The 27783-nt window shown below is 36.1% G+C and overlaps 2 protein-coding genes across 4 annotated transcripts in view; both read left to right on the forward strand.

The window, feature by feature from the left end:
- Positions 1-10585, forward strand: part of CASP8AP2 (caspase 8 associated protein 2) — a 69156-nt gene extending 58571 nt beyond the window's left edge. For 2 of the 3 annotated variants that reach the window (XM_007484320.2, XM_007484321.2), the window contains exons 7-11: positions 320-2490; positions 3324-6402; positions 7754-7853; positions 8230-8282; positions 9824-10585. In XM_007484320.2, the coding sequence (XP_007484382.1) occupies positions 320-2490; positions 3324-6402; positions 7754-7853; positions 8230-8282; positions 9824-9827 (5407 nt within the window). In that variant the 3' untranslated portion in view covers positions 9828-10585. Of the gene's footprint in view, positions 1-319; positions 2491-3323; positions 6403-7753; positions 7854-8229; positions 8287-9823 lie in introns of those variants that run through there. The other variant, XM_007484322.2, reaches the window with a different exon arrangement.
- Positions 10586-25228: 14643 nt separating this feature from the next.
- On the forward strand, positions 25229-27339 carry GJA10 (gap junction protein alpha 10). Its single transcript, XM_007484323.3, has one exon. The coding sequence runs from the start codon at positions 25335-25337 to the stop codon at positions 26856-26858; it is 1524 nt and encodes a 507-aa protein (XP_007484385.1). The 5' UTR covers positions 25229-25334; the 3' UTR covers positions 26859-27339.
- The last annotated feature ends 444 nt before the right edge of the window (positions 27340-27783 follow it).

A 27783-nucleotide genomic window follows, 5' to 3' on the forward strand; every position in this document is an offset into this window, starting at 1 on the left:
GGAGAGGAGGAAGAGAACTATGTATTATTGGGGAAAGATTGAGACCAAGAATTTTTATAGAAAATTGGAAGGAAAGAAGGAAGGAAGGAAAGTTGAGGGGAAAGATTGAGCTGCATGGTTTGAAAACTGGTATATATAGTTAACTGTTGTAGTACATTGTTCTCTTAACCAAAGGAAAATAGTTTCACAATTCAGGGACCAGAAAGTTAGCTCTAAGAGCCCAAAATCCATTGTTCAGTAACTGCTAGTAATTTCTATGGAATAGAATGTTACTGTATATTACAAGTAATTTTTCTCTTCTCCTATGTTTTCTAAACAGACTTTCAGAATTTCCACATTTTCGAAATAATCACTCGAGAATCAACTCTTCAGGATCAACAAATTCAAGATCCTCAGATACATCTAAAACAAAAGATCTCAAGTTTAGATCTCCACGGTTAGATGATAGTCCTAAGACAGATCATAGAGTGAAAAATGACTCTTCCAAAGATGTACATCATAGCACTTTATCACCAAACCAAGAAAAGGAAGTGAAATCACACTGTGAAAAAAGAAGCACTTCACATTTGCCTTCATCTGTTGAAAAACGTTACAATGGTGCCATTTGGTCAAATCAGCATAATCAGGTCACAGAGGATAATTCAGATGATGACGGTAGAAGAGGAAGAAAAGAAGTAAAAAACTGTGAACAATATAATAGGGGAACTGATAGAATAAGAAAAGGCTTATTTCACAGTAGCAGTGGAAATGGAGAAAAAAGAAATGCAGATGTTGATCGAAGGTCACAAGGTCCTCGTGATAAATGTGGTAAAGCTGAGCCAAAGCCAGAAAATAAGAATTCAAAGTTGAAAAGCAGCCCAGATTCTGATTATAGAAATGACTGGATTAATTCTTCCTGGGAAAAAGAGTCCCCTAAAAGAAGATCACACACTCGAGTAGAGTCTCAGAGTGATGAAAGACTAGAAAGACAAAGTGAAAGGTCACAAAATATAAATAGAAAAGAACCTAGGTCATATGATAAAGATGATCGAAAAGTTGATCCAAAATCCAAATTGATAGTAAAGGATCATGAACAGTGGAGAAGATTTGAAAGAGTACCCCCTCCCCATTCATGGAATGAAACGGCAAGAAGTTTTCATAAATCAGTTAAACCCCATATAGAGGATAGAAGAGGAAGGGAACCAGATTTTAAAAGAGACAGAAATACAAATGATTATGGATTTCAAGATCGAAGGTCTCCATCTTCTGTTTCAAGCAGTAGGGGACACAAATACTTTGACTCCAAGGAAGATGATACTAAATACCATACATATTCAAAAACAGAAAGACACAGAACTGAAGATAAAAGGAAAAGAGAGAAAGAAAGCCATGAAAGCAGATATACCCGATGTGAAAAAAGAATGCCCACAGAGCATTTACAGAAGCCTGAAAAAGAAATTAAGAAAACTGTTGTTGATTCTAAAAGAAGAAATGAACAAAATGATAAAAACGAAGTCCCAAAGGTTGAAGAAATTTCTGAAGGAAAAGATAGGAAAGAACTTAAGAAAGTTGAAAATGGCCAGAGTGAAACAAAAAGTAATCTAAAGTTAAGTTTTATGGAAAAATTAAATTTAACTCTTTCTCCTGCTAAAAAACAATTTCTGTGTCAGGAAGATCAGATTAAAAAAAATAATACCCCTAAATCTAGTGACACACATGCTTCTGAAACTTCATTACAGGCAAAACCAGTGAAACCAGTGTCTGTGAATACTGATCATAAAGAGGAAACTAAGTCATGGTTACAAAATGACATTATAACGGCAGGTTCCAAATCCAAAGTCATTTCTGAAAAGAAAATGAAGAACGCAAATGATTCTTTAGTAAAAACTGTTGGAGACAATGTGCCTTGTGACTTGCCTGTTTCTAGTAAAGAATCCCTACTTCAATCACAAATAGAAATGCTAAAAACAATTAATGGCAATTCAGCTCCTGTTTTAATGGATGTAGCTGTTCCTTGTAACTTTGGCTTGGAATTGGAGAATGTTAGCAATGATGAATTAGACTCCTCTGGTGTTCCTGAAAATATTAATAGTATTACATCAGATCCTTCAGTGAAGGTGACCGATGCTAGTGAGGGCGGTCTAAAACTTCCTCCTGGAAAACATCCCATTGTGCCAACAGTCTTATCAAAGAATGGTGACTCCAAATCTGAATCACCTGTTGAAGCCATACCTCTTGTTGGGAATAATGCTGGTAGTGTGGAGCCCTGCTTACCCAAGCCAAACTTAGAACCTTATCTTCAAATGGATATAATGGACAGTAGAATAGAAGTTGGAGAAACAAATTCAGAGTACCATGATGATGAAAATTCTGTTATGAGCATTGATCTCAATCACATGAGACCTATTCCAAAAGTCATCAGTCCACTGAATAGTCCAATTCGTCCTGCAGCTAAAATTCTAAGGATGGAAAGCCCTGTAAAAGTTCCAATGTTAAAAAACAACCATAAGGGTAATTGTTCATTCGGTTTTACTGTATTTTTAAAAATATAAACTGTATAAGCATTAGGAATTGATATTTTATAGCATGGCCAAGTAGGAAGAGAGCTGACCTCAGAGCCAGGAGGAACTGAATTAAAGTGCTGCCTGTGAGACATACTGGCTTATGTGTCTCCTGTGCAAGTCACTTAACTTCTATGATCCTCAGTTTCCTTCGCTCTAAAGTGATAGGATTGGATTAGAAAGCTTCTAAGATCTCTTCCAACTCTAAATCTATAATCGTTTTATCCTAGTTGTACTGCTTACTGTCACATAGCTTGTGACAAAGGTGGTAGGATTTGAGTCACAAATCTGAACAAAATAGATAGTCCTGCTTTTCTCCTTCTCGTTGCTTTCCTGCCCTCATTTTTTTACATTCATCTCACCTAACCCTTTTTCTCCTCTTTTTTGGTTGTTTGACTATTTGTGTAATAATTGAGTGTATTAATTTTACAAAATCTTTCTTAGTACATGAGCTGTGAGAGGGAACTTCTTATTTCTTTTCTTTTAAGTTCCCATTTAGGAAAAAAAGACCACGAGTAAGGATAGCAGCAGGGGAGTTAAGTGGGTATAAAGTATAAAAGATAATGTCACCAAGGAATTAAAGGCAATATATACTAGAGGCATACTAGCACCTAGAGCAAATGAATAGCATATTTTTATGCTCCTGAAGACCAGTGAAATGTTCTAAAATAGATAAATCTTGATTTAAAAAAAACTTTTGGGAAATAAATGAATATTTCTTAATTTTTAAAACTGCATTTAGGCTACTGATATTAAAGCGTTTTGCAAACTTTTTTTTTATAGATTTGGTACCAGCAAACATGGTTGACACTCCCTCTAAAAATGTATCAAATGAACTCAACAAAGAAAATCAGAAGCCAGTTTGCAAACCTGATAAATGTTCAGAAGTCAACCCCCATACAGATTTATCTTCAGATGAACTTGAAGAAGGAGAAATTGTAAGTGACAGTGAAAGAGCTAAACCACAAAGAAATTTTGAAAATAATAAAAATGCCAAATCAAGAACTTCTGCTGAAGTCCAGAGCACAAATAATAGTCCCCAAATCAGAAAAACTAGCACTGCACATTTGGATGAAGGCACTGCAAATAAAGTTTCTGTCAAGGTTCATCAAATCAAGAACAAAAAGGATAAAATAGCAAATGATTCTACTAAGTTTTCAAAGACAGAAAAAGCAAAAACAGTGAGTACTTCTTGCCTGGAAAAGATAGTTCAGATTATTGTTGAACCTTCTTCTGTTCAAGAAGTTATGCAAATGCTAAAAGTTATAAGAAAACATGTTAGGAAAAATTATATGAAGTTCAAGATAAAGTTTTCACTACAGCAGTTTCAACGGATCATTGAATCTGCAATTTTGAATTTTACATCACTGATCAAGTACTTGAATTTGTCTAAAATCTCTAAGTCAGTGGATACTTTACAACAGAGTCTCTGTGATATTATAGAATCTAAGCTTAGGCAGGTTAAAAAGAATGGCATTGTTAATCGTTTATTTGAACAGCAGTTGCCAGATATGAAAAAGAAGTTGTGGAAGTTTGTAGAAGAACAACTTGACTATTTGTTTTCAAAACTGAAGAAGATTTTAGTAAAGTTCTGTGATTCCATAAGTTTGGGAAGTGACAGTGATGAAGGAAAGCTTGACATAGTAAATAAAGATAAATCCAAATGCTCAATTAATCAGAGAGAGAATGTAGACCATTCTAATCAAGGATCTTTAAAAGTCAAATCCCAAAAGACAGAGCCAGTCAACCATAGAGCAATGTTGGGATGTCAGAAGGCTGAAAAAAAACATTACCAAGATCAAAAAATCCCCAAACCTAATCCAGTGAAGCCAAGTCCTGAAAAATGTTTAAATACCTTGATAGACAATACAAAGGATTCTTTATCCAAAGTATCACCTATAGAACAAAATGAATTTCAGAATACCCTAATTTCCCCAAATGTTCCTGAAAATACAATAGAAGGTACAGAGACAGCCAAAAATTTACATAAGAAATTAGAACACAGTTTTGAAATTCTTACAGAGCAGCAGGCTTCTAGTCTGACTTTTAATTTAGTGAGTGATGCCCAAATGGGTGAAATATTCAAAAGTTTATTGCAAGGTTCTGATCTTTTGGATCAGAGTGTTACCGGTATTGAAAAATGTCAATGGGAATTGAAGACACCAGAAAAACATCCTTCAGAGAGTCAGAAGAATGAACTTATCCCAACTTGTCATATTGAAGAAGTTTCAGGAGTATCTTCTCCAAGTCTTAAAACAATTGTTGATCTTAATTGGTCATCCTCATCATTTGAAAAGACTCCATCTCTTTCATCCAGACTTCAGTTGCCAGTTCATCCTGATGTGCTAGATGAAAGTTGTATGTTTGAGGTTTCTACTTGTGTAGCTTTGAGTAAAGAGAATGCGTGCAATTCTGAAAAGAGCAAGTCCTGCATTTCTTCGATTCTTCTTGAAGATTTAGCTGTTTCTCTAACTGTCCCTTCACCTCTGAAGTCAGATGGTCATCTTAGTTTTCTAAAGCCTGACAGTTCATCTAGTTCAACTCCTGAAGAAGTTATTAGTGCTCATTTTAGTGAAGATGCACTACTTGAAGAAGAAGATGCCACAGAACAAGATATCCATTTAGCTTTGGAGTCTGATAATTCAAGCAGTAGATCAAGCTGTTCATCATCATGGACAAGCAGGCCTGTTGCTCCTGGCTTTCAGTATCATCCTAACTTACCAATGCAAGCTGTTATAATGGAGAAATCCAATGATCATTTCATTGTTAAAATTCGGCATGCAGTGCCATCTTCTTCAAGTCCTGACCAAAGTAAAACAAATGAACAGTCTGGAGTGTCTTGCTTTGAAGGGGAAAAAGAAACTAATGGAACTGTAGAAGAAGGTGTCTCTTGTCAAAATTCCATAATTCCATCTGTGGAAGAATCAGAAAATTCCAAGAGAAATATAAATGCTGGTAGTTTGACTAATGAGGAACAGGTTTCTATTGTAGAATCACAAGCTCCTGACATATATGAGTTACTTAAAGACCCATCAGATAAAATAGATCATAAAAGTGAAATTATAGGTGAATGTTTAGAATTGAATCAAATGTGGGAACCAAAAGTTCCTGAAAATATCAAAGAGTTTCCTACAATTGTGGAAGTTCCACAGCATGAAGAATGTAAACTTGAGTGCACATACATAGACTTAACAAAATCTTCTTCCATTGAAATTGAAAACTTTGAGAAATTTGAGGCAGACTCTGTTTTAAATACTGATCAGTTGGAATGTCCAGCAGACAAATTGGGTCACAATAGAATTACAAATGAGCCTCTACAGCATGTTTCAAAAGATATATTCATTGATTTGACAGAAGAGACTTCAAATGATAGTAAAGTAAATGAGAGTGAGTCTTCTTTGCCTGTGACAAGTTTAGAAGAACATAATGTTAACAATGAGAGGGAACATCTAAACAATGAGCCTTTGGTATGTGTGGTTGAGAGCACATGTATTGATATGACAGTAGATCCTCCCAGGGAGAGTATAGTAAGTAAAGATATCATTAGGTTAGAATCTACATTCAATTGTGATCGTTTAGACTGTAACGGAGTTTCAATGAACTTGCAGAAAAAACGAAAGAACATTTCTGATCTAAATTCTATTAAAAAAAAACAAAGGATTGAAACGGAATCATCCAATGGAGAAAGGAAGAATACTGAAAGTTCTGAAGAGAGCGAGTCACCTCACCAGAAGACATTAAATAAAAAAAAAGCAACTTCAGAAAATCAAGATGCCTCATCATCAACCTTTCCTTCTCCTACAAGCCTTTCAGCAAAGAATGTTGTTAAAAAAAAGGGAGAAGTTGTGATTTCATGGACAAGGTAAGGTACTCTATGATATTGTAACATGTATTTTTGTATTTTTTTAAAGGTTATCTTTATTTTATTTCAATAAGAAATTTATACATGTTTTCCAGTTATATGGTTCATGTCTCCTTCCCTTCTTCTCTCCCCCTCTCTGGAGTTCATAAGCAATTCCACTGTGTTATACATGTATTTATCACACAAAACATTTCCATATTATTCATTTTTGTAAGTGAATAATCTTATAAAACCAAAACCCCAAATTATATACCCAAATAAACAAGTGATAAATCATGTTTTCTTTTGCATTTCTACTCTAACAGTTCTTTCTCTGGAAGTGGATAGCATTCTTTTTCATGAGTCCTCAGAATTGTCTTGGATCATTGTATTGCTGTTAGCAAAGTCTGTCACACTTGATTTCTCACAATATTTCAATTACTGTGTATGACATGTAACAAGTATTTTTTAAAAAATATTTCAGGGACTGGGAATTTTTTATTGTATAACATAGTTGGGTAGGGGAAACCATGCTATTATATTTTCCTCTCCATACAGGTGAGAAATAGACTTTCAAAGAAGTTAGTACTATACCTAAAGGCAGAGTAATAGTAAGTTTATACCACTATCCATTATTGTCAGGTCATTTATTTTAGGAGACAAAACTGCCAGAAAGTTAGCTAGATAGCACAGTAGAAAGAGTTGCCTAATTTGGAATCAGGAAGATGTAAACTCAAGTCCACCCTCAGACACTTACTAGCTGTGTGACCCTGGGCAAGTCACTTAACTGTTTGCCTCAGTTCCCCATCTGTAAAGATGGAGAAGGAAATGGCAAAGTACTCCAGTATCTTGGCCAAAAAACCCCAAATGGGGTCACAATTGAATAACAAAAAAAAAAAACCTGCTAGAATTTTTCACTGAGAATTATTCAAATGTAGGTGCAATTTCAATTGTTTTTGCTAATGTTGAGTCTCCAAGTACTACTCATTTGTAAACTCTCATATTTGTTTCAACTATGAAATTTAAAAAGAAGACAATTTTTTTATTTAGTACAGGTTCACAGAGTGCTTTCTATATTGATTCTCACAATAATTCCATAAGGTAGATGCTATCTTCATTTTACAGATGGGGAAAATGAAGGTGACAGGTTAAATTATTTGACAGGTTAAATTATTTGCCCATAGTCATAGAGCTAGCTAAATCACTTCTGCAAGAGTATGAATTCCTTTGTGTGGTTGTACATACTTTAGTCTTTCATTATTTGGGGAAATTAGAACATCTGTAGAATGAACACTAAGATATTCCTAGAACCTAGATTGGTAGGTTTGCTCTTATCTGGTGTATAAGCTAAATAACCTTTTTTTTTTCTCAGAGATAATGATAGGGAAATTCTGTTGGAGTGTCAAAAAAGAGGACCATCAGCAAAAACTTTTACTTTCTTAGCTACCAAGTTGAATAAAAGCCCAAATCAGGTATCTCAAACTTTGTTCTTACTGTATGTTATTAATTTTGTGGCTATAAATGCACCAGTTCACATTTATTAATTATAAGACTTAGATGTGACTATCATTTGACTGTATTACTACTAATTCTTCCACCACCTTCTGTTGTTTCACAAAATACAAAATATATATATATATATATAATAAAATATATATATAAGATCTTCTCTGATCTTCAAAATACTCTGGAAATAATGGAGCACATAGTTTTATTTTCATTTTGCAAATGAGGAAATTTATGCTTACATATCAAATGTCAAATTATGACATTCAGTGAAGCTTTAATAAAAATTGTAATTGTTAATGAAATCTTTGGCATTAAAATGCTTTTTAAAAACTTTTTCAGGTTTCAGAAAGATTCCAGCAATTAATGAAGCTCTTTGAAAAGTCAAAATGCAGGTAGTTCATGTTTCTTGATATAATCTTCAGATTGAGTTCTTCAGCATCTTCTCTGGTCAGAGTGACTGGTTTGCTAAATAAATTCCAAATAGTAGCTTAAAAACTGCTTCCAGGGGGTAGCTCAGTGGGTTGAGAGCCAGGCCTTAGACCCATGGCATTAATTCTAAGACTGTAGGTAAGGATTTAAAAAAAATACTTCCAAAAGTATTTAGAAGAGGTGTCAAACACACAGTCTATAGCATTCCTGAGTAGTGACTGAAATATATTAGAACATAATTGGGAGGGGACAGCTGGGTGGTTCAGTGGATTGAGAGCTAGGCCTAGAGACGGGAGATCTTGGGTTCAAATCTGGCTATGTGGCCCTGGGCAAGTCACTTAACCTGCATTGCCTAGTGCTTACCGTTCTTCTGCCTTAGAACCAATATGTGGCATTAATTCTACAATGGAAGATAAAGGTTTAAAAAGAGTAAAAAAAAAATGTAATTGGGAAATATTTAACAAAATAAATAAAAATAAAAATATGAGACATAGATTATAAAGAATTTTAAAACTAAGTCACTATGCAGACTGCAAGGATCCTTATATTATGGATTAGTAACCCCTATTTCTATTTTAGTTTGATATTCCTGGTCTTGAAAATAAAGGTTTGTCAAAGGTTAGACAGAACAACTAACATAGTTGAGAAATATAACGTTGAATACAGATGCTTTAATACCAAATTTGGAGCATTTAAAAAAAAAACTATTAAAAATTCTGTTGTGGTTGTATTTGGCCCAAAGTTGTCAAGATTTCTGCAGATTTATACTGATGTATTTTCAGGAGTAACCTGCAGTAGTGCATCAAGAGAGCCAGGAAGATATGGATCCAAGTGCTGCCTCTTATAAATACTAGCTATGTGTCTAGACAATTTCCTAAATTCACAATATCCCAGAAAATTTCAAAGACCATAAATAGCAGACGAGATGGAGAGTTGCATTAGGACAGGGTTTTCTCTGAGGACCGCCAGTAAAATTACCAGAAATTTATTTTAAAAAATTATTTTAAAAATCTTTTTTGACCTTTGTGTTTTCATCATTAGTTAGTTGCTATCTTGAAGGTACACATTCCATTCAGTTGTAAATAGATAATGTTTGTTAAACTATTTTATTCTAGAATTGACGTCCATTGTATAGAAATTCTAGTATATATTATATATATGTTATATATATAATATTATATATTAGACTTAATTTGACTATCATTGTACCGTTATTTTGGGACTAATATTTGTACTTATAGTTATTATTGTGTTTGGGCTGCTTTATCTTTTTGCATGATTACAAGTTAAGACTAGCCTATATTATTTTCTGAAATGCCATTAATATAGTCTCTGGATGACCATAGTAAAAAAAAAGTTATAAAATTGTCCCTTTTAGACAAGCCCTATATTTAATGCCATTATCTGTTTAAACAGGGCTTTTTCGAAAGAGAAATTAGAGTCTAAGAAATTTGAGTATCAGAAAGATGGAGTGATAATATTTTGCTATTTCCTTACTTTGCAGATAATTTGCTGAATTCCTTGGAGTCACAATTGACATTTTATACCACATGGAAGTTCAAAATCCTCACATTTTAAATAAATCTACTGATAAGTCTTTAAACTTTTGAAAAATGTAGGCTTTAATTCCTCTGGGGCATTTTCTACAATTTTTTTCACTCATTGACTGATTCAGTTTGATTTTTTTTTAAAGTTACTTCATTGGCTAATAAACCTGATGTAAATTAGTCTGTTTTTTTTTTTCCCATGGTTGTAGCAGAACAATTTACCAGTTTTTGTGGCATAGTTATTTTCTAACATGTTAAGATGCCTATGTCTTTCTGTATAAAAATGTAAGCAGCATCACTTTGTATAAAAAACTTGCCTTTGATTTTTCAAAATAACAATACACACGAAACTATAGCCTATCACCCCGTTTCATGGGGTTTGGTTTTTAAATTAATGTGTTTATAGTTTTCATATAATTTTTTTCCTGCTTCTACTTATGTCGCCTCTTACTTTGGTAAATTGTAAAAACACTTTAAAATTTGTTTGTAAATATGTATAAATACATGTATGAATGTATAAAAATCCTTGTTTTGTGAGTGTGTGTGAGTGCATGTGTGTGTGCTTGTGTTTGTGTATATATATATAAATATATATATATACATATATACATATATGGCTTTGCTTAGCCAAAGATTTTTAACTGTACAAATTTTTTTTTGTATAATTTAAGTTTGATTACTGTAACAGTAATGTGACAAAATAAAAACTTGGAAAGTTGTTTCAGTTTTTATTATTAATTTTTTAGAATGGGCTTAATTATACATAGTTTCTCTATGAATTTTGATAGCATTTACACAAAATGTTCTGATAACATAACATTCCATCATATTTTTGTGCCATAATTTTTAACCATTCCCAATAGGAGGATACTCCATTAGTTTCTGATTTGGGGCTACTACAAAAAAGAAGTTTTATAAATATTTTTGTACATATAGAAAATACATTTTCCTCTTTGATTTCTTTGGAAAATAGGCCTTTCAGTACTATACTTGGGTCAGGATATAGTTCCAAATTGCTTTTGAGAATAACTGGACAAATTTATAGCTCTGCAAATAGTTCACTAATAGCCCCCTCCCCTTATCACTTCTTATAACATAATAGTATTCCATCATAATCATTAAGTAGTCCTCAATTGTTTAAAAGATTCCTTATGGAGAGGCTAGGTGGCTCAGTGGGTGGAGAGGTGGAATGTCCTGAGTTCAAATCTTAGCCCTCATGGCTCTTTTTTTTTTTAAACCCATACCTTCTATCTTAGAACCAAATACTGTGTAATGGTTCTAGAGCAGAAGAGTGATAAAGGCTAGGCAATGGGGGTTAAGAGACTTTCCCAGGGTCATATAGCTAGGAAGTGTCTGAGGTCATATTTGAACCCAGGACATCTCGTCTCTAGGCCTGGCTCTCAATCCACTGAGTCACCTAGCTGCACCCTTTTACCACTTTTCTGCCTTAGAACCAATACACAATACTGATTCTAAAATGCAAGGTAAGGGTTTAAAAAATTATAAAATTCCTTAAAGACTACTGAGTGTAATTTTTATTATGACTAGTAAATGATATATTTTTAATATTTGTTTTTCTACATTTTTTGCTTTAGTCTTCATGCCCCAATAATTTTTTAAGAGTCTATATACAACTTTGAAGTATGCAAATCCCTTTTGTTCCTGTTCAGTAATCACCAGAAACTTACTTTAAATATTTAAAGATTGTTATCATGTACATATTCACAGGGTGTTCCAAAATATCTTAGTACAGTTTTAGGCTGTAACAGACATTCGAGACACTATATTAAGTATTGATATTGATTTATCTGCTTCCTTTTAGCATGGTGTTTCATCCGTGCATGTCTATCTTTATCTTTTCTAAATTTAGCATAGCATTATCTGAAATCATGTCTTCTTCCTTTTTTAATTTTTTATTAAAGCTCCTTTTGTAGATTTTCCTTCTGCCTCTTATTTTAACTGTATGAATCATATTTCAAGGGTATTTCTTTTAAACTGCGTATTGTTAGGGGGCAGCAGGATGGGTCAGGGGGTTGAAAGCCAGGCCCAGAGACAGGAAATCCTGGCTTCAAACCTGGTCTCTGATGCTTCCTAGCCGTGTGACCTCAGGCAAGTCATTTAACCCCCATTGCCTGCTCTTCTGCCTTGTAACCAATACCCAGTATTGATTCTAAGATGGAAGGTAAGGATTTAAAAAATAAACTACATATTGCTAGATTCTGTTTTCTAAGCAGTTCTACCATTCTTTTCCATTTTATGGGTTCATTCATTCAGTTCTTATTGTTAATTTTGTATTTCCGTCTTGCCCTCTTCTAAGTTTTCTTCTTTTTCTTTTGACCTTTATAAATAAGGAGGTAGAAAAGAGGGAATTTGACTTAATATGTAGGATCTCATAAATTGAAGTCTGTTTCTTCTCTGTTAAATAGTTATTCTCTTTCCTTTATCTCACACTGGTCTTGAGTATTTACTATTTCTTCCTTTCATGTTTCTCCAGCATTTGATTGTGATTATAATTTGATTACATTTTAAATATTCTTCCCCCTTGTCCCTGGCTCCTTACCTGTATTTCCCCTTTCAGTTAACATATTTGTGTGTGCGCATATAGTTGTATTCAGTATTACTTTATCTAATTCAGAGGAATGTGAGGTTCATGAGATGCCCTTTTCCCTTACTCCCCTCCATGGCTTTAAACTCCAACTTATGTATCTGTCATGCAATACCATTTTCCTTCCTTTTCCTCTTGTATTACTCCCCAACATGGTTTCTTCCTATTTTTGTAATTTTTAAGACTATCAAAATGAAACTACCCAGACTACCATTTTTGACTTTTCTCTTTCACCCTTAAAAATAATAGGATTTTTACAAAACTTTAGTTTATCTCCCTATTAACATGTAAACATTTCATATGCACACATTCCCTTTCAGTTATATATATATAGTTACAATATATATATTGTTTCTCTTAGTACCCATATTTCCATTTCCATATATATACTTAGTCCTAGTTTTTTTCATCAGGAATTTTTGGCAATCTTTTATTCCAGTAAAGCCCAATTTTCTCCCTTTAGGATTATACTTTGTTTTACCAGATAAATTACCTTTCTTTGTAAATCTTTGCTTGCTTGACTTTTAGAATACCATATTCCAATCTCCTTTCTAGAGGCAGCTACTAAGTTTCTAAAAATCTTTATTGTAGTTCCATGGCATTCAAACTTCATCACTGATTGTTTTGGAGTATTTTTTTCTTGTATCTGCAGGCTTTGGATTTTGGCCAAGTTTTCATTTTGGGGTTTCATTTTGGAGGTGACTGGAGGATTTTTGTCTTTCACGGTGGTTCTAAAAGTTTTGGGTAGTTTTCATTTATAATGTCCTGAAATATGGAATGCAGAATTTTTTCTTATCAATTTTTGTAATAACCAATAAGGTTATTTCTCCACCTATTTTCTAGTCAGCTAGCATTATTTCCTTACAAGTTTTTCCATTCTAAATCTCCTATTTCATTTCCTCTAGATATTCTTGCATTCCCTTAGGCAAGGGCATTTTCTTCTCTCAGGCTTTACCTGGACTTGGGGTCACTATCCTCTTTGATTCTCGCTGCATCTCTCTCAGATTATGATATTTTCTCATGGTGGTTAGAGTGTTTTCTTAAGGACGGTCTTGGGCTTGAGTCAGAGTCTGAAATTGAATGGTGAGGGCAGTGTCTGCCAGACAGACTAGATCCCTCCTTTAAGGGACATGGGGGCTCTGCCATACCACTTGTCACAGGTTCTTCTAGGACTCATTTTTCTCATGAAAAGTTTTATTTCCCTCTAAGTTTTTAACTTGGCACTTAGAAGACATTTTAAGATCTACAAACTGCTTTAGGTATCTTATTTGATTGATGTGTATAGTATTTTGAAATTTGTAAAACACTTCAGATGATCTAACAGAATCATAGATTTAGCACTGGAACAGATCTCTAGTCCAAACCCTTCACAGATGAGGAAATGGGTTCAGAGAAATTTCCCTTGGCCACATAGGTAGTAAGCTAACTATTAGAAATGCCAGTTATTATGTTTATCAGAGGCAGAATTTGAATCCAGGCCTTTAGGACTCATTCATTATTCTAGCTCCACAATAACCCTGAATGGTAAGCCAAACAGGTATAATTATCTCCATTTTATAGTTGAGGAAATGGTGTCAGACGGGTTAAGAGATATTTCCATGCTCATAGAGCTAGGAAGTATCAGAAGAATTTAAATAGTGTGTCTTCCTGATTCCAATCCACTATGCTGTTCTTTCTCTCCAGCTCCATTTACTGGCTAGGAGGGTGATGATGAAGAGAATTGTAAATGCATTTGATTGACTATCCTGTTACAGATAAATTTAGTTTTTAATCCCACCTGTTTCACTAGCTAGCTGTGAGACCTTAGTCTTTACTAGGCTTCAATTTCCAAATCTATAAAATGGTGGTAAGAGTTGCACTGCCTTTTAAGTAGGATTAATGGTTTCAGAGAACTAGACCATTAAAAGGATAAGTGATGTGCCAAGGGCCATATGGCAAGTATGTGTCAGAGGCAGGAATTGAACTCGGGACTCCTTGGGTCTGAGATGCCTCTCCACTAATCACTAAAGTTTCCCAATCTACTTGAAATTACAGACTGTCCTTTTCAGTTTTTGACCTCCATCTGCATATAAGTCAGGAATCTATGCTGAGGAATTGGCAGAATCTATGAACTTTTGGTCATTTCTTAGTCATTGTCCATTCATTTACCTTGGCAAACGAGAGGCTAAGGGTTTAAAAATGGGAAAACTGACCCAGGTAAAGAGCCAAGAATAGCTTTTGACAAAGAATTAAGCTCTTAAGGAAGTTATGAGCTGTTGAAGACTTTCTTTTGAGTCTCCCAGAGTACAGGAGTACAGGAGTTTGGGGTTTGGGGAGGAGATTTCTCTCCCTCCACACTTGACAGGGGTGTCTTGCAATAAAAGTACATGACTAAAGGAATTATGCACTTCTATGTAACCCGAAAGGGGTATTCAAGGAAAGAGTTGGGAAGGAAGGAAGGAATTTTGAATTCTTCAGAGTGCATTATTTCAGAACTTAGCCTTCTAGCAGAGAAGGGAAATTTCTGGGACAGCACTTCCGTTTGAGAGTTGTCCAAGTTCAAGAGTTCCTGAGTTCTTGAATTCCAGGCACTAGGTTTTTGACTGAAAGAAGATTCTCTTCATGCATTTCCCCCATGCATAGCATCCTATTTAGAGGGCACAGCCTCCAAGGATTTCATAAAATCATAGAATCACAGGTGTAGAGCTGGAAGGGACCTCAGGTCATCTAGTCCAACCTCCTCATTTTACAGATGAGGAAACTGAGCCCCAGGGAGATAAAAGTACTTGCTCAACATCTCACATGTTAGTAAGCAACTAGAGTTTGGAATTGAATCTTAGTCATAGGATCAAAAATTTAGAGGTGGAAGAGAGCTTGTCACCTAATTCAATATTTTCCTTATTTTATATGGCCTCTAGAGGTTAAGTTAATTGACTGCCATTACCTACATAGTAAGGGGCAGAGCCAGAATTTGAACATCTGTCCAAGGAGCTATAATCAATCATTTCCCATTTTGTCCTACAGCTTCTGGTTTCTACTCCAAAGTCTGCTCTTTCCCCTGAACCATTTCAACTAAATTACAAGTGACTGGGGAAACAGCAGCAGCTGTTAGATACTTTTTAAAAAAAACCCTTCCCCTTATTAATCTTGGAATCAATATTGTGTATTGGTTCCAAGGCAGAAGAGTGGTAAGAGGTAGGCAATGGGGGTTAAGTGATTTACCCAGGTGTAAAGATTAAAATTTAGGAATATGGGGAGACTGAGGCAGGTAGAAATTAGTTTCTGTGAGGAGTATTATATTTTTTAGGTTTATTAAGAATTAAGGATTAAAGAATATACAAGTAAGAAACATGTGTCTAGGCCAGAGGCCTAGACAAAATAACCACATCATGGAAGAGACGCCTCTGCACCAAAATGGAAGTCCAAAAAGACCCAAAAAACTTCGCTACCAGCTTAAATCCTTCCTCGATCTCGGCCCACCTCAGAATTCCCGTGAGATTACAAAGCATTTTGGGGAAGTGGAGCAAAGGCTTGTGGGGATTGTAGTCCTGTATTCTAGTCTATTTTTTACATTCCCCATTTGATCCTCTGGGAAGAAGTCCTTCCCCAAAGGATCATAAAAACATAATCAATTTAAAGATTACAATAATTTGAGGATAAGAAAAAAAAGAACAAAACCAATAATTACTGGACGCATTGACAGAAAGCCAGTTGGGGGCAGTCCCTTTTGGCATAAAAGTTTACATACAGATAAATGTTCAATCAACCATACCCAAAGTTCATTTTTGTGCAGCTTGTGGTCTGGAGGCTTCTTCATGATGGCTTCTTCAACAGTTCAGTTCTGGATTCAGAGAGGTAGCACCTTCTTTACCTAAAATTCTTCTCAAAAGGAATTTAAACTTTGCAATTTAAATAATGATATTTTTTACACTCCCCCCTCCCCCCTTAAGAGGGTGATTGACAAATACAGGATCACTTAGGGATGCATGGCTGAGGTATGAGGTATATGAATCAATTGGCAAGAGATATTAAAAGACATCAGAAAAATTGAAATAAAAAAAGAAAAATTTCTGGATGAAAATATAGACTATCAAAGTCTTATGTGTAAAAATTCCAAGTAAAAGAAAAATAAATCTATAACTGGTCCTTCAATCAGGGCCCAATCAAAATGATCTAAGCAATGATGCATTTACCCAGTCAGTAGCCAGGACTACAGAAAGGTACCACACTATGGAAGGCAGAAAAGGGGACCAGATTATAGAAGCCAAGTAGGAGCCAAGGTTTGGGGATACTCGTCTGTGAGTATCTTCAGGGTGAGTGTGGACACAAGGAAAGCCTATGTCTAGCAATGATAAACACAGTAACCTCGACTCTTCACACTAGGTTCAAGACCTTTGTATTGGCCTAGAAGTGCATCAATCCATCCTAGATTGGCCTTTCTTTGGCCCTATGAAATGGCTCTTGTGTGTATCTCTTGTCCTGGAATCAGACAAAATCATTAAGCAAAGTCCCATAATTTATTAAATAATTAGTGGCATCATTTTTATAGTCACAAGCCTTTTTGGGCATGCATTAGCAAATGTATCTTACTGAAAAATCAAAAGGTTAAAGAAAATCTTAATGCTGGTGACATGTGCTTCAAATATAAACAGGAGAGAAAAAAAACAAATAGTATATTGCACATGCAAGGAAAATATAATAAAAAGAGCTTTAAAAATTCAAAAATATAGCTTATACTCATTGACACTCTGTGTCAGCTAAGAAAATATAGAATACAAGGCTTTCTTACCAAAAATGAGATCCATTTCCTCTTTGTATCTGGCCATGCTCACTGTGAGTAGAAGGCAAATGAATTGAACAAGGTAACAACTTTTTCATTTTTAAAAATACAGTAGTACAAATATGTAGGTATCAATATCCCCAAAATTCTCAATAGCCCAATTAATTACAATAGTAAACAAACACACTTTCATATTTCACATAAGTTGCTGTATGACATTTTTAAAACCTATGAATTGATGGACATTTGTCACAATTTTAACAAACATAGCAATCTTTCAACCTTGGTATTTAAACATATTTTTTAAACAAAGTAAAACTCATCTTGGGTTAAGAACATAATCAAGAAATCTATATATCATTCTGGTGCAAGTAAAATAGTGATCTGAAGAGTATAAGTAAAGGGATGCTCCTTTTTTTTGGAGGCTTATAGGGATACAAATGCCCTGTGATTAACTGCCCAACTTCCATTCACATGTGGGAAGGTTGGGGTTTATAAAATACATTTCACTTCAGCTACTAGAATGGGCCTTACCTCGTGGTAGGGGCAGGCAAAAATAACCAGAGATTGTTAAAAAAAAAAATTCCAAAAATAATATTTAAAAATCCCTTACAATCAAATCATTTGAGGTATTTAGCACATTAAATTTTTCCAAGGTTGTTATACAATTATAACCAGTCCTGAAGTCCATCTATGTGATAATTTACAAAGTCAAAATAGAAAGGCTGTTTTTTTTTTCATATGGGCTTAATTATAATAATATTTGTTCAGCACAGTTATAGGGGAAAAACAACAGAATTTCAAAACTCAGTACAGTCAAAATAAATTCAATCAACCTTCAGTGTAAAAGAATATTGAATCCAGTAATATATGAACTTAAAATCACAAAGTTAAACCATAACAAAAAATGCAATAGAAATACAGAGTTTTTATAAACCATTGGAGTCTGAAATGCCTTAGAATATAGCCGTTAGTCTCTTCAAAGTTCCTTGGGGGTTTATCCATTTAAATGTCTATTTTCAGAAGGCAGAGTGGTAAGGGCTAAGCAATGGGGTCTAAGGGGTCTGCTCAGGGCCCCACAGCTGGGAAGTATCTGAGGCCAGATTTTAACCCAGGACCGCATGTCCTCAGATCTGGCTCCCAGATCGTTGAGCCACCCATTTGCCCCTTCAAAGTTAAAGTTGAATCTTTAGGCTGAATCTGCTCCCTGACAGGCAGGTAAAATCAATCAAATTACCAGAAGAGTCAAAAGGTATCCTTTTAAACAGCCCATTGCTTTTTAAGTTTCTGTTTGAAAAAATCTGTTTCTTCTCCTCTCCCTTTTCTCTCTCCCCTGCTCTGATACCTCCTCCTGCCCCAGTCCACGTGGATCCCAGGACGCCCACGTGGAGCCAATACCCCATTTTGTTACCAGCTGATAGAAATGAGTCCTGAGCGATCTGCTCCAAGGAACTGGGTTTGTTGGGCAGGCAGGTCACTAGGTGATTGCAATCTTGGTTGAATCAGGTGGGCCAGGTGAGGGAGAGAAAGACTGTGGGGTGGGCAGGGCCGGGAGCCGGAGTGCAGACAAACAGGGCCGGGAGCTCGGGCACCAGGTGAGAGGCCAGGAGCAGAAGCAGGAGAAGCAGGCAGGCAGAACTTAGCAGCCAGGGGCCAGGTGGGTGGCAAACGCAACAGGTCTGGATCGGGGACTGCAGCTTTGTGAGTGTAAAAAAAAAAAAACCTTGGCCAGAGAGATGTGGCTCAAAAAAAAAATTTCTAGGTACTAGCTATTAAAGATTAACTAAAGATCAGAAAAGAAATCAGAAGATTGAGGTTTTTTTTTTCCCCATTAGGTCGCCAAACTGTAAAGATTAAAATTTAGGAATATGGGGAGACTGAGGCAGGTAGAAATTAGTTTCTCTCTGCAAGGAGTATTATATTTTTTAGAGGTTTATTAAGGATTAAGGATTAAAGAATATACAAGTAAGAAACATGTGCCTGGGCCTAGACAAAATAACCTCACATCATCGAAGCCTCATGGAGCCTCTGCTCCAAAACAGAAGTCCAAAAAGACCCAAAAACCTTTGCTACCAGCTTAAATCCTTCCTCGATCTCGGCCCACCTCAGAATTCCCGTGAGATTACAAAGCATTTTGGGGAAGTGGAGCAAAGGCTTGTGGGGATTGTAGTCCTGTATTCAAGTCTATTTTTTACACAGGGTCAAAGAGTCTGAGGTCAGGTTTGAACACAGAACCTTCTGTCTTCAGGCCTGGCTCTCAATATACTGAGCCACCTAGCTGTCTCCTCTGTTGGATACTCCTAAGAGGAAGACCAGCCAGAGGAGTGCAAGAACATTACTGGCTTATAGATTTGTAAGTGTGAATTGTCCTTTCTCCTACCTGTTCCTGTATGACCTACACTTGTTCTTTTAGTGGAAGCCTCTGTATTTAATGACTTCCAGGCATGTCGGTTCTTCCTAATGATGTTGGGCATATTTATGGGCAAGTGGGTCCTATAGGGAAGATGTTTTATAACTACTTGTTTTGTACTATGCTATTTTGGCTTTTACTTTGAGTTAATTCATTGATTTAATTAATAAGCATTAAATGTCTACTATGTGCCAGGTATCATGGAAAGTGCTATGTCCTAATCGTGTCCTCTGGGTGATGCTGGAAAATAAACTGATTACTAAGGCCTTATGATTTGCAGTTTTTGGTATAGGGACTCACAGAGTACCTTGACTTTGGAAGTCAAGGGGAGGCACTAGGGCAGAGATGGTGAACCTTTTAGAGACCAAGTGACCAAACTGCACCTTCATGCTGCCTATGAAATCCCTACCTTACACCAGACAGGGGAGGGAAGAAGAGGTCCCATTGGGCTGCTGGGCAGAGAGACAGGTGATGGGAGAAATGTCCTCAGGCTTGTGTGGAGAGGAGGAAGGGAGCAGCCCCCCACGGCACACGTGCCATAGGGTCACCAACACAGCACTAGGATATTAGACTTAAAATACTATATAATAATTATTTCTATGATGATTCCATTGAAGAAAGAAAATCTTCAGTATTTCTACTAGTAGTTTTTCTTAATTGTATTTCTTGCAAACAAAGATGGTACTGCAGAAGATTATCTATGGAACTGTCTAGTTGCCATCACATTGATTTCTTTCTCATCAATGTACATCTTATTTCAAAAGCCAAGAAATGATGATGGAAAACCCTTCAGGTGAGTGTTACTCAAGTTCATTTTGTCCCAGTTTTATAGCTATTGGCTCATCCTCAGCAAGTCTCAACTGAACAGATGTACAATTAGTACAATGCAGCTGCCTATGAAATCGGACATGACCCATTGATCTCTGTGCATTGATTTCTGTGGAAACTAATGGACCATAAGAAAAGCCACAGAACCTAAATCAGCATCCCCATCACACCAATAGATAGAGAAGTTCCTTATTTGTTTCAGTAAATATAATTGTCCAATTGGGATTGGCCAGCAATGGCCTCGGCCCTTTGTCCATAAAGAAACAACATAAAGAAACAGGACAGTTAAAGTCAACAAAGGACATGCAAAGCCTTAGGGGGTGGCTGGGTTAGACTTCAATTGGCAAAATAAATGTGACTTCTGGCTGGGGGCCCTATGACCATCTGGTCAGACTGCTTTTGTGCTGGCACTGGGTAGGCAATATTCCTGCTAGCCAGGTTCTTAGACTCATTCCTGGTTCCTTTATTGTCTCGATGGCTTTGTTCTTCCAAACTCAAGGCTACTCATTCTAGAGAGGACTTATGAGGCCAAACATTGACCTGCAGCACACATAATCAAACTGTGATGTCTTAAGAGTCTGAAAGGTGCTTCTTGTCCCAAAAGGTAAGTAGCTGGCAAGTAGACTACTTCACTTAGGAGGAAATGGGGACAAGCCTTGTACCTTGGAAAGATTAAATGTTATTTAAAATGCCCAGAAAGTAGAGTGAAATGATGAAAAATGCCACCTGCCCTTTGAGAAAGAACTGACAGAGTCTGAATGCAGACTGAAACATACTATATTTCACTTTCCATTTCCTCATTTTTTTTCTATTTGAGATTTCTCCCACAAAATGACTACTAATATGGAGAAATATTTTACATGATTGCTTATGTAAAATCTATATCAGATTACTTACTGTCTCAGAGTGGGGAGGGGGGAAAGAAAAGGAGGATAAAGAAAGGGGAAGGAGGAATAAAATTTAGAACTCAAAACTTAAAAAAAAGATTGTTAAAATTGTTTATACATGTACTTGGTGGAAATATTAAAAGAGAAAGAATGAAAGAATATGTGTAGGGATTCTTTGGGAGAGTGGAGATAAGGAATAGAAATGAGCACAATTTTGGAACAAGTGACACATGATCAAAATCAATGCTTAATTGATTAAATAATATCAAACTATTGATTAAATACTTATTAAAATTATATTTGTTTTAAGAATATGGAGATATTTTTTAAAAAGCAGTTTGGTATAGGATTTATTTCAACTAGTCCATTTAAAAAAAAATGAATGGCTTTATGTTTTTTATATTTCCATTATTTTTCTACATATCCTTCTACCCTAATCCCCAGAATATTCACTTGTAACAAAGAAGTCATACTATAGGGACCAATATAGCTGCTGATGCATTTAATATTCATGGTCATCTGAGTTCTGGATTCAATATTGGTCCTTGCATTTTTTTCAGAGTTCAGTTGCTTTCTCAAGTTGTTTTTATTTAGATTTTATAGTTAGGTACAAGGTGTTCTCTTGGCTATACTTTTTTTCATTCTGGGTGGGTTCATGCAAATCTCCCCCTATTTCCTTGAATTCTCCATTTTTATTGTTTATTAGGGTTGGGTAATACTCATATGCTACAATATGTTAAAACCTTCCTCACATACCAAGGTCTCATTTCATTTGCTGCTTTAAAAAAGATTTTACTAATGGATCTTTTGTATATCACTCTTATTCCTAATGACTGCTGCCTCTTCACTCTCATTCCTACCCTAAAACCCTTCCTTCCCTCTTTCCTTTCTTCCTTCATTTCGGAGAAAAGCATGTTTCACTGTCAACACTTTGAAATCCAGAGTTTGTCATTCCATGTTTTCCCCACTTTATTATTGTCATTGTGTTCTTAATTCTTCTTACTTTGCATTGCATCAGATCATATGTCCTACCCAGCCTCCCTGAATTTTTTAGGTATCATTTTATATGGTGTAAAAATATCCCATTACATTTCTGTACCATAATTCCTGATTGAAGGGTGCCATCTTTGTTTCTAGTTTTGTTTTTTTTCCTGACACAAAAGTACTATTATTTATATTTTGGTGTATATAGGACTTTTGTTTTTGACATCCTTGGGATAAAAAGCCCAGCAGCACAATTCTTTTGTTAAAGGATATGAATTTTAGTACCTTTTCCCTCATGATTGCTAGCTGCTTTCCCAGAATGCTTGGGATTAGTCAAAATTTCAATTTAGAACTATAATCAGAAAATATTTTAAATGATATTTTTGACCAAGAGAATACATAGCAACAGAAATATTGTTTGAAGAATAACAGTGTATGTCTACCTCCAGAGAAAGAACTGATAAATAGAAATATGCAAGATATATATATGTACACACACACATATATGTTAATAGTGTTGCACCTGCTCTAGGCCACTTTCCTAATTTGGAATTCACAGATTGAGTCCAAGCAGGGGTAACTACTCAGGCTCAAGGAACTGTGGAACTGAACTCCTATGCTAGTTCACAAGACCCTATTGCTATTTTTACTTTTAATAATCAGTTAGAAGATACAATTAGCTTAAAGAAAAGATATGTACTAAGGTTACATAATAAGAATAGCAGCTACAAAAGATTCCTTCAATAAATCTGGAATAAACTCTCCCACAAATCTATCACTGGTGGAAGGAGTGGGTGCATACCTGGAGTACACTGGTAGTAAGGCATATGTGTAGGGAACGCAGATTCCCTACACATACACAGGCCAAAGTAACTCACTTCTCTGGCATTGAAGGGTTTCAATGCCATTTCTTTTTTTTCATGATGTCCTCATGTTACTTCCCATTGGATGTAATGTCTCAGATGGGCAGGTTATATATGTTCCCTGGGCTATTTCTCTCTGCAACTTGATTCCTGAATGCCAGGGCTAATTCTTTCTTGAATTCACAGCTAGTTCTTCTCTGCTGCCATGTCTCAAAGCTTTTTTCATTGATTTTCTCCTTGATTCTCTGGTCCTCCTCCTTGTTAGGTCCAATATCTGCCAGTAGATTAATAGATCCACTAAAAGAGACCATAGCTGGTGCAGCTAAGTGGCTCAGTGGACTGACAGCCAGTCCTAGAGATGTGAAGTCTTGAGTTTAAATCTGGCCTTAGACACTTCCTAGCTATGTGACCCTAAATAAGTCATTTTATCCAAACTGTCTAGCCCTTACTTCTCTTCTGCCTTAGGACAATTTTACTTCCAAAGTGGAAGGTGAGGATTTAAAAAAAATAAAAATAGACCATTATCAATGGGGGATGCGGAAAGGAAGAGAGAAATACTTCATTCTGTCTTTTGGTTGAGAGAAATATAAGGAAAAAGAAAAAGATCAACTCCCTTTCAAGAGCTGGGTTCTTCTGCTCTATAAAGCTCTTTTCTTTGAGCCAGGTCTGGAAGTTTTCCTGCCTTCTTTTTCCACAGCTAGCAGGCTGGCTCTTTAGAGTCCATCAGGGATATGACTAATCTTTGATTAGCCAATGGCAAAATGTGCTTTAACTCCACCTGGGAAAATTTCACATTTCATGAAGGTTTGAGGAAATAGGAGGGATACACAAGGTGTATTCACCTTTGTTTAACACATTAGCTAATATCTTGTGTCTCTGTTACTTGCCCCTTTTGTGATTTCATAACAGAGTTGGGAAGTAAGGTTTATCCTGAACAACCCCCCTCTAGTTCAGTAGCAAAAAGAATCGCACATTCCTTGATTGCCATGCTAATCTTAAATTAATCTACTTCTTTTCTCCTCTTAATAGGGAGGTGAATACTATGGATGTGGAATTTGGTTTATGCTATCAGATGAGGTCTCTTGGTAGACATTGCTTAAATATTTTCCTTTGTTGCAAGGAAAGAAAAGCTAAGGAGAAATGACCATCTTGTTGAAAAATAAAAAAGCAATAGAGGCAGCTAGGTGGCTAAATGGTTAGAGAGCCAGGCCTGAGACTGAAGGTCCTGAGTTCAAATATGATCTCTGGGAAAGTTGCTTAACCCAATTGCCTAGCCCTTCCTGCTCTTCTGCCTTAGAACTTAATATTGATTCTGAGACAGAAGGTAAGGGTTAATTTTTTAAAGCAATAATAAAAATTTTAAAGAGTTAAAAAAAACAGATACACAATCACTACAATAATGTAAATAAAATTGCCATACAGCAGCAGCAAATTTCTAGTCTATTACACTCATCAATGGTAGTATCAAAGTGTCAAAGGTAAAAGATATATCCTTCCTTTCTCTTAACATCCAATAAACTATCTTTTTGAGGACTGTATTTTGTAGTTTGAGTATTTGCTGGTAAGTGTTTCTTGTGTCAAAATCTACCAATCAACTAAAACAAAAATTAATAAATGAATGTGTCCTGTCATTTTGAAGATCGTTTGATAAATAAAAGAGTGAACTTTAAAAAAAATCACCTAATTTTCCTACAAGGTATAAAGGACCAGGGCTTTCTAAGTTAATATGTCTTCCAGGAATATTTGGGAGGCACAGCAAATTTACTAGGATAGCTGGAGTTCCTGGCACATGAAGGAGAATAGTTGTCTGAAAAGGTAGATTGAACTAGATGTCAGAGGGCTTTGAATGCCAGGTGATTTGTAGAAATAAATTTGTGAATACTTCTTTTATTTGAAGAGTTCTATAATGTCACATAACAACATCTGGTAAATAGCTTGTTTCATTAATCAGAAATCACAAAATATTAGAGCTAAAACAGACCTTAGCATTTTATCTTTTCTATATTTGGTTCTAGCTATTCTAGATTTGAAACCATGAAGATCTTTATCTGCAATTATCCTTTATACTATAGTATACTGCCTCTCTGTGAATACTGTAACTGTGAATTTGTGTGTGTTACAGGCACAAGTATATGAAAATGGGAGACTGGAATTTGCTGGGCAGCATTCTAGAGGAAGTCCACTTCCATTCAACCTTGGTGGGGAAGATCTGGCTGACCATGCTATTCATATTCCGTATGCTGGTGCTTGGAGTGGCAGCAGAGGATGTTTGGGATGATGAACAGTCAGCATTTATCTGTAACACCCAACAGCCTGGCTGCAGCAACATTTGTTATGATGATGCTTTCCCCATTTCTTTGATCAGGTACTGGGTTTTACAGATTATCTTTGTATCTTCTCCCTCTCTTGTATACATGGGCCATGCACTTTATAGACTCAGGGCCTTTGAAAAGGAGAGGCAGAGGAAGAAAGTACAACTTCGTGCCCTGCTGGAAGAACCTGAGCATGACCAAGAGGAGCACCAAAGAATTGAGAAGGAACTGAGGAGATTAGAGGAACAGAGGAAGGTACACAAGGCACCCCTGAAAGGATGCTTGCTACGTACTTATATATTGCATATCTTGACCAGATCTGTATTGGAAGTAGGGTTTATGACAGGGCAGTATATTCTCTATGGGTTTCAAATGCACCCCCTTTACAAATGCAGTCGATTTCCTTGCCCCAATTCAGTGGACTGCTTTGTGTCCAGGCCCACAGAGAAGACCATTTTCATGTTGTTCATGCACACCATAGCAGCTATCTCCTTGTTCTTAAACATTTTGGAAATATCTCACTTGGGAATCAGGAAAATCACCAAGGCATTATATGGTGGGTCTAGTAGTGAGAGTGAAAGGGAACTGTATCACTCAAAGAAAAATTCAGTGACCCAGCCCTGTGTAACTCACTCTTTATTACATGAGAGCATCCCTTTGTCCCAGCCTCCTAACCACTTTTGGCTAGAGAAACAAGTAATTGGAACTGGTAATACAGAGTATAAAACAGCGTGGCAACCCAACCATCACAACCAGACTGAGGGAGCACCTCCACCTGGCAAGAAGAACTGGTCCAAGAGGGATCGGCATCATAGAGTGTTTCAATTTAGCTCTCATTGTCCTCAGGATCTTGATTATGGTGTCCAGCACTTACAACACTGCAAACATCAGAACCATGGACAGCACCCACGTTCTTCCTTCAGTAAAAGGGGCATTCTTTCCAAATCGCATCAGGCCAATCTTACAAATTGCTCTTCTTGCACACTAAGTCCAGGGGAACAGCCCTACAGTCTTTGGAGCCCAAGCAGGTCCTCAATAGACTTGACTGCTCACTGCAAGACAAGTGATAACATCAAGTCAGAGTGTTTTGACTCGGCAGAGAAAGGGTCTCACCCAGGTAGCCGTAAAGCCAGTTTCCTATCTAGGCTTTTGTTTGAGAAGGGCCAGTTATCCAAAGCTTCAGAAAGCTCTGATTCCCAGCATAGCTCTATCTTGGACTTCCAGCACTGGGGTGAAGATGACCATGCCTCCAGCTCTCCGCCTCCAGGCACTGGGCGCAGAATGTCAATGGCAAGTAAAGAGCAACAGGCCCCTGCTCTTGTGAGGTATAGTCTAATCGTGTAGCTGGCACCACATCTGGGTGCTCTGATGGTATCCCAAACTCATATTTTCTCCATTGTCTTCTTTAGGGCTACCCTTTCACACCTTCTGTCTCATTAGACATTGTGAGGGGAAGGAGAGGAGGAGATAGATGTGAGTGATTAACATGTGTTTTTTTGTGGAATCATTTATCCAAATCACTTTAGTTTATAGAAAAAGGAGTGCTGCTTATGTATCTAAGCAAGAAGCCACACCATTTGAATATCACTGCTTTTTTAAATGATCTTCTACAAATATGTCACAATAAAGGTTTAGTAAGTTTCAAAAAAAAAAGTAATGAATTTCCTTTATTGTAAAGCAGAAGAGAGAAAAGGAAAATTTTTGCTACTGACATGAATATCAGACAAATTCTGCCCTTTTAAAAAGCCAGTTAGGTAAGGAAGCTCTATTATTGTGGTGTTCCCCAAACACAAATCATTGGATTATAGATATAGATATAGAATTAAGAGAGGTCTGACCTAGTAATCATCTTGTCCAATTCCCTCACTTCCTGAGGCAGGAAGTATCTGGAAGTGCTACAGGATCCTTTCCATCAATCTTTATATTATGATTTAAAAGACATCATTTGATAGGAACTGAATTTCCCAAAGTAAAATCATAAATTAAACACTGTGTTTAAAGTACTTTGTACTTGTTAAGTACTACATAAATTTGAGCTATTAAAATTATTCTACCCTATCTTTTGTGCCATAATGACTTCATCTTTACACCAACTTTCATATCTCTTGCTGGTTTATGATAGTTCACATAAGTGTTTTGTGGTTACAACATGCTTTCACATATATTTCCTTTAATCATTCCAGTGTGGTAGGTAGCTATTATTCCAATTATGATAAAAACAGAGACTCAGGGAGATTATGATTATGCCAAACTCATAAAGCTAATAAGT

Source organism: Monodelphis domestica, chromosome 2 (genome assembly GCF_027887165.1).
Source record: "Monodelphis domestica isolate mMonDom1 chromosome 2, mMonDom1.pri, whole genome shotgun sequence".
NCBI lineage: Eukaryota > Metazoa > Chordata > Mammalia > Didelphimorphia > Didelphidae > Monodelphis > Monodelphis domestica.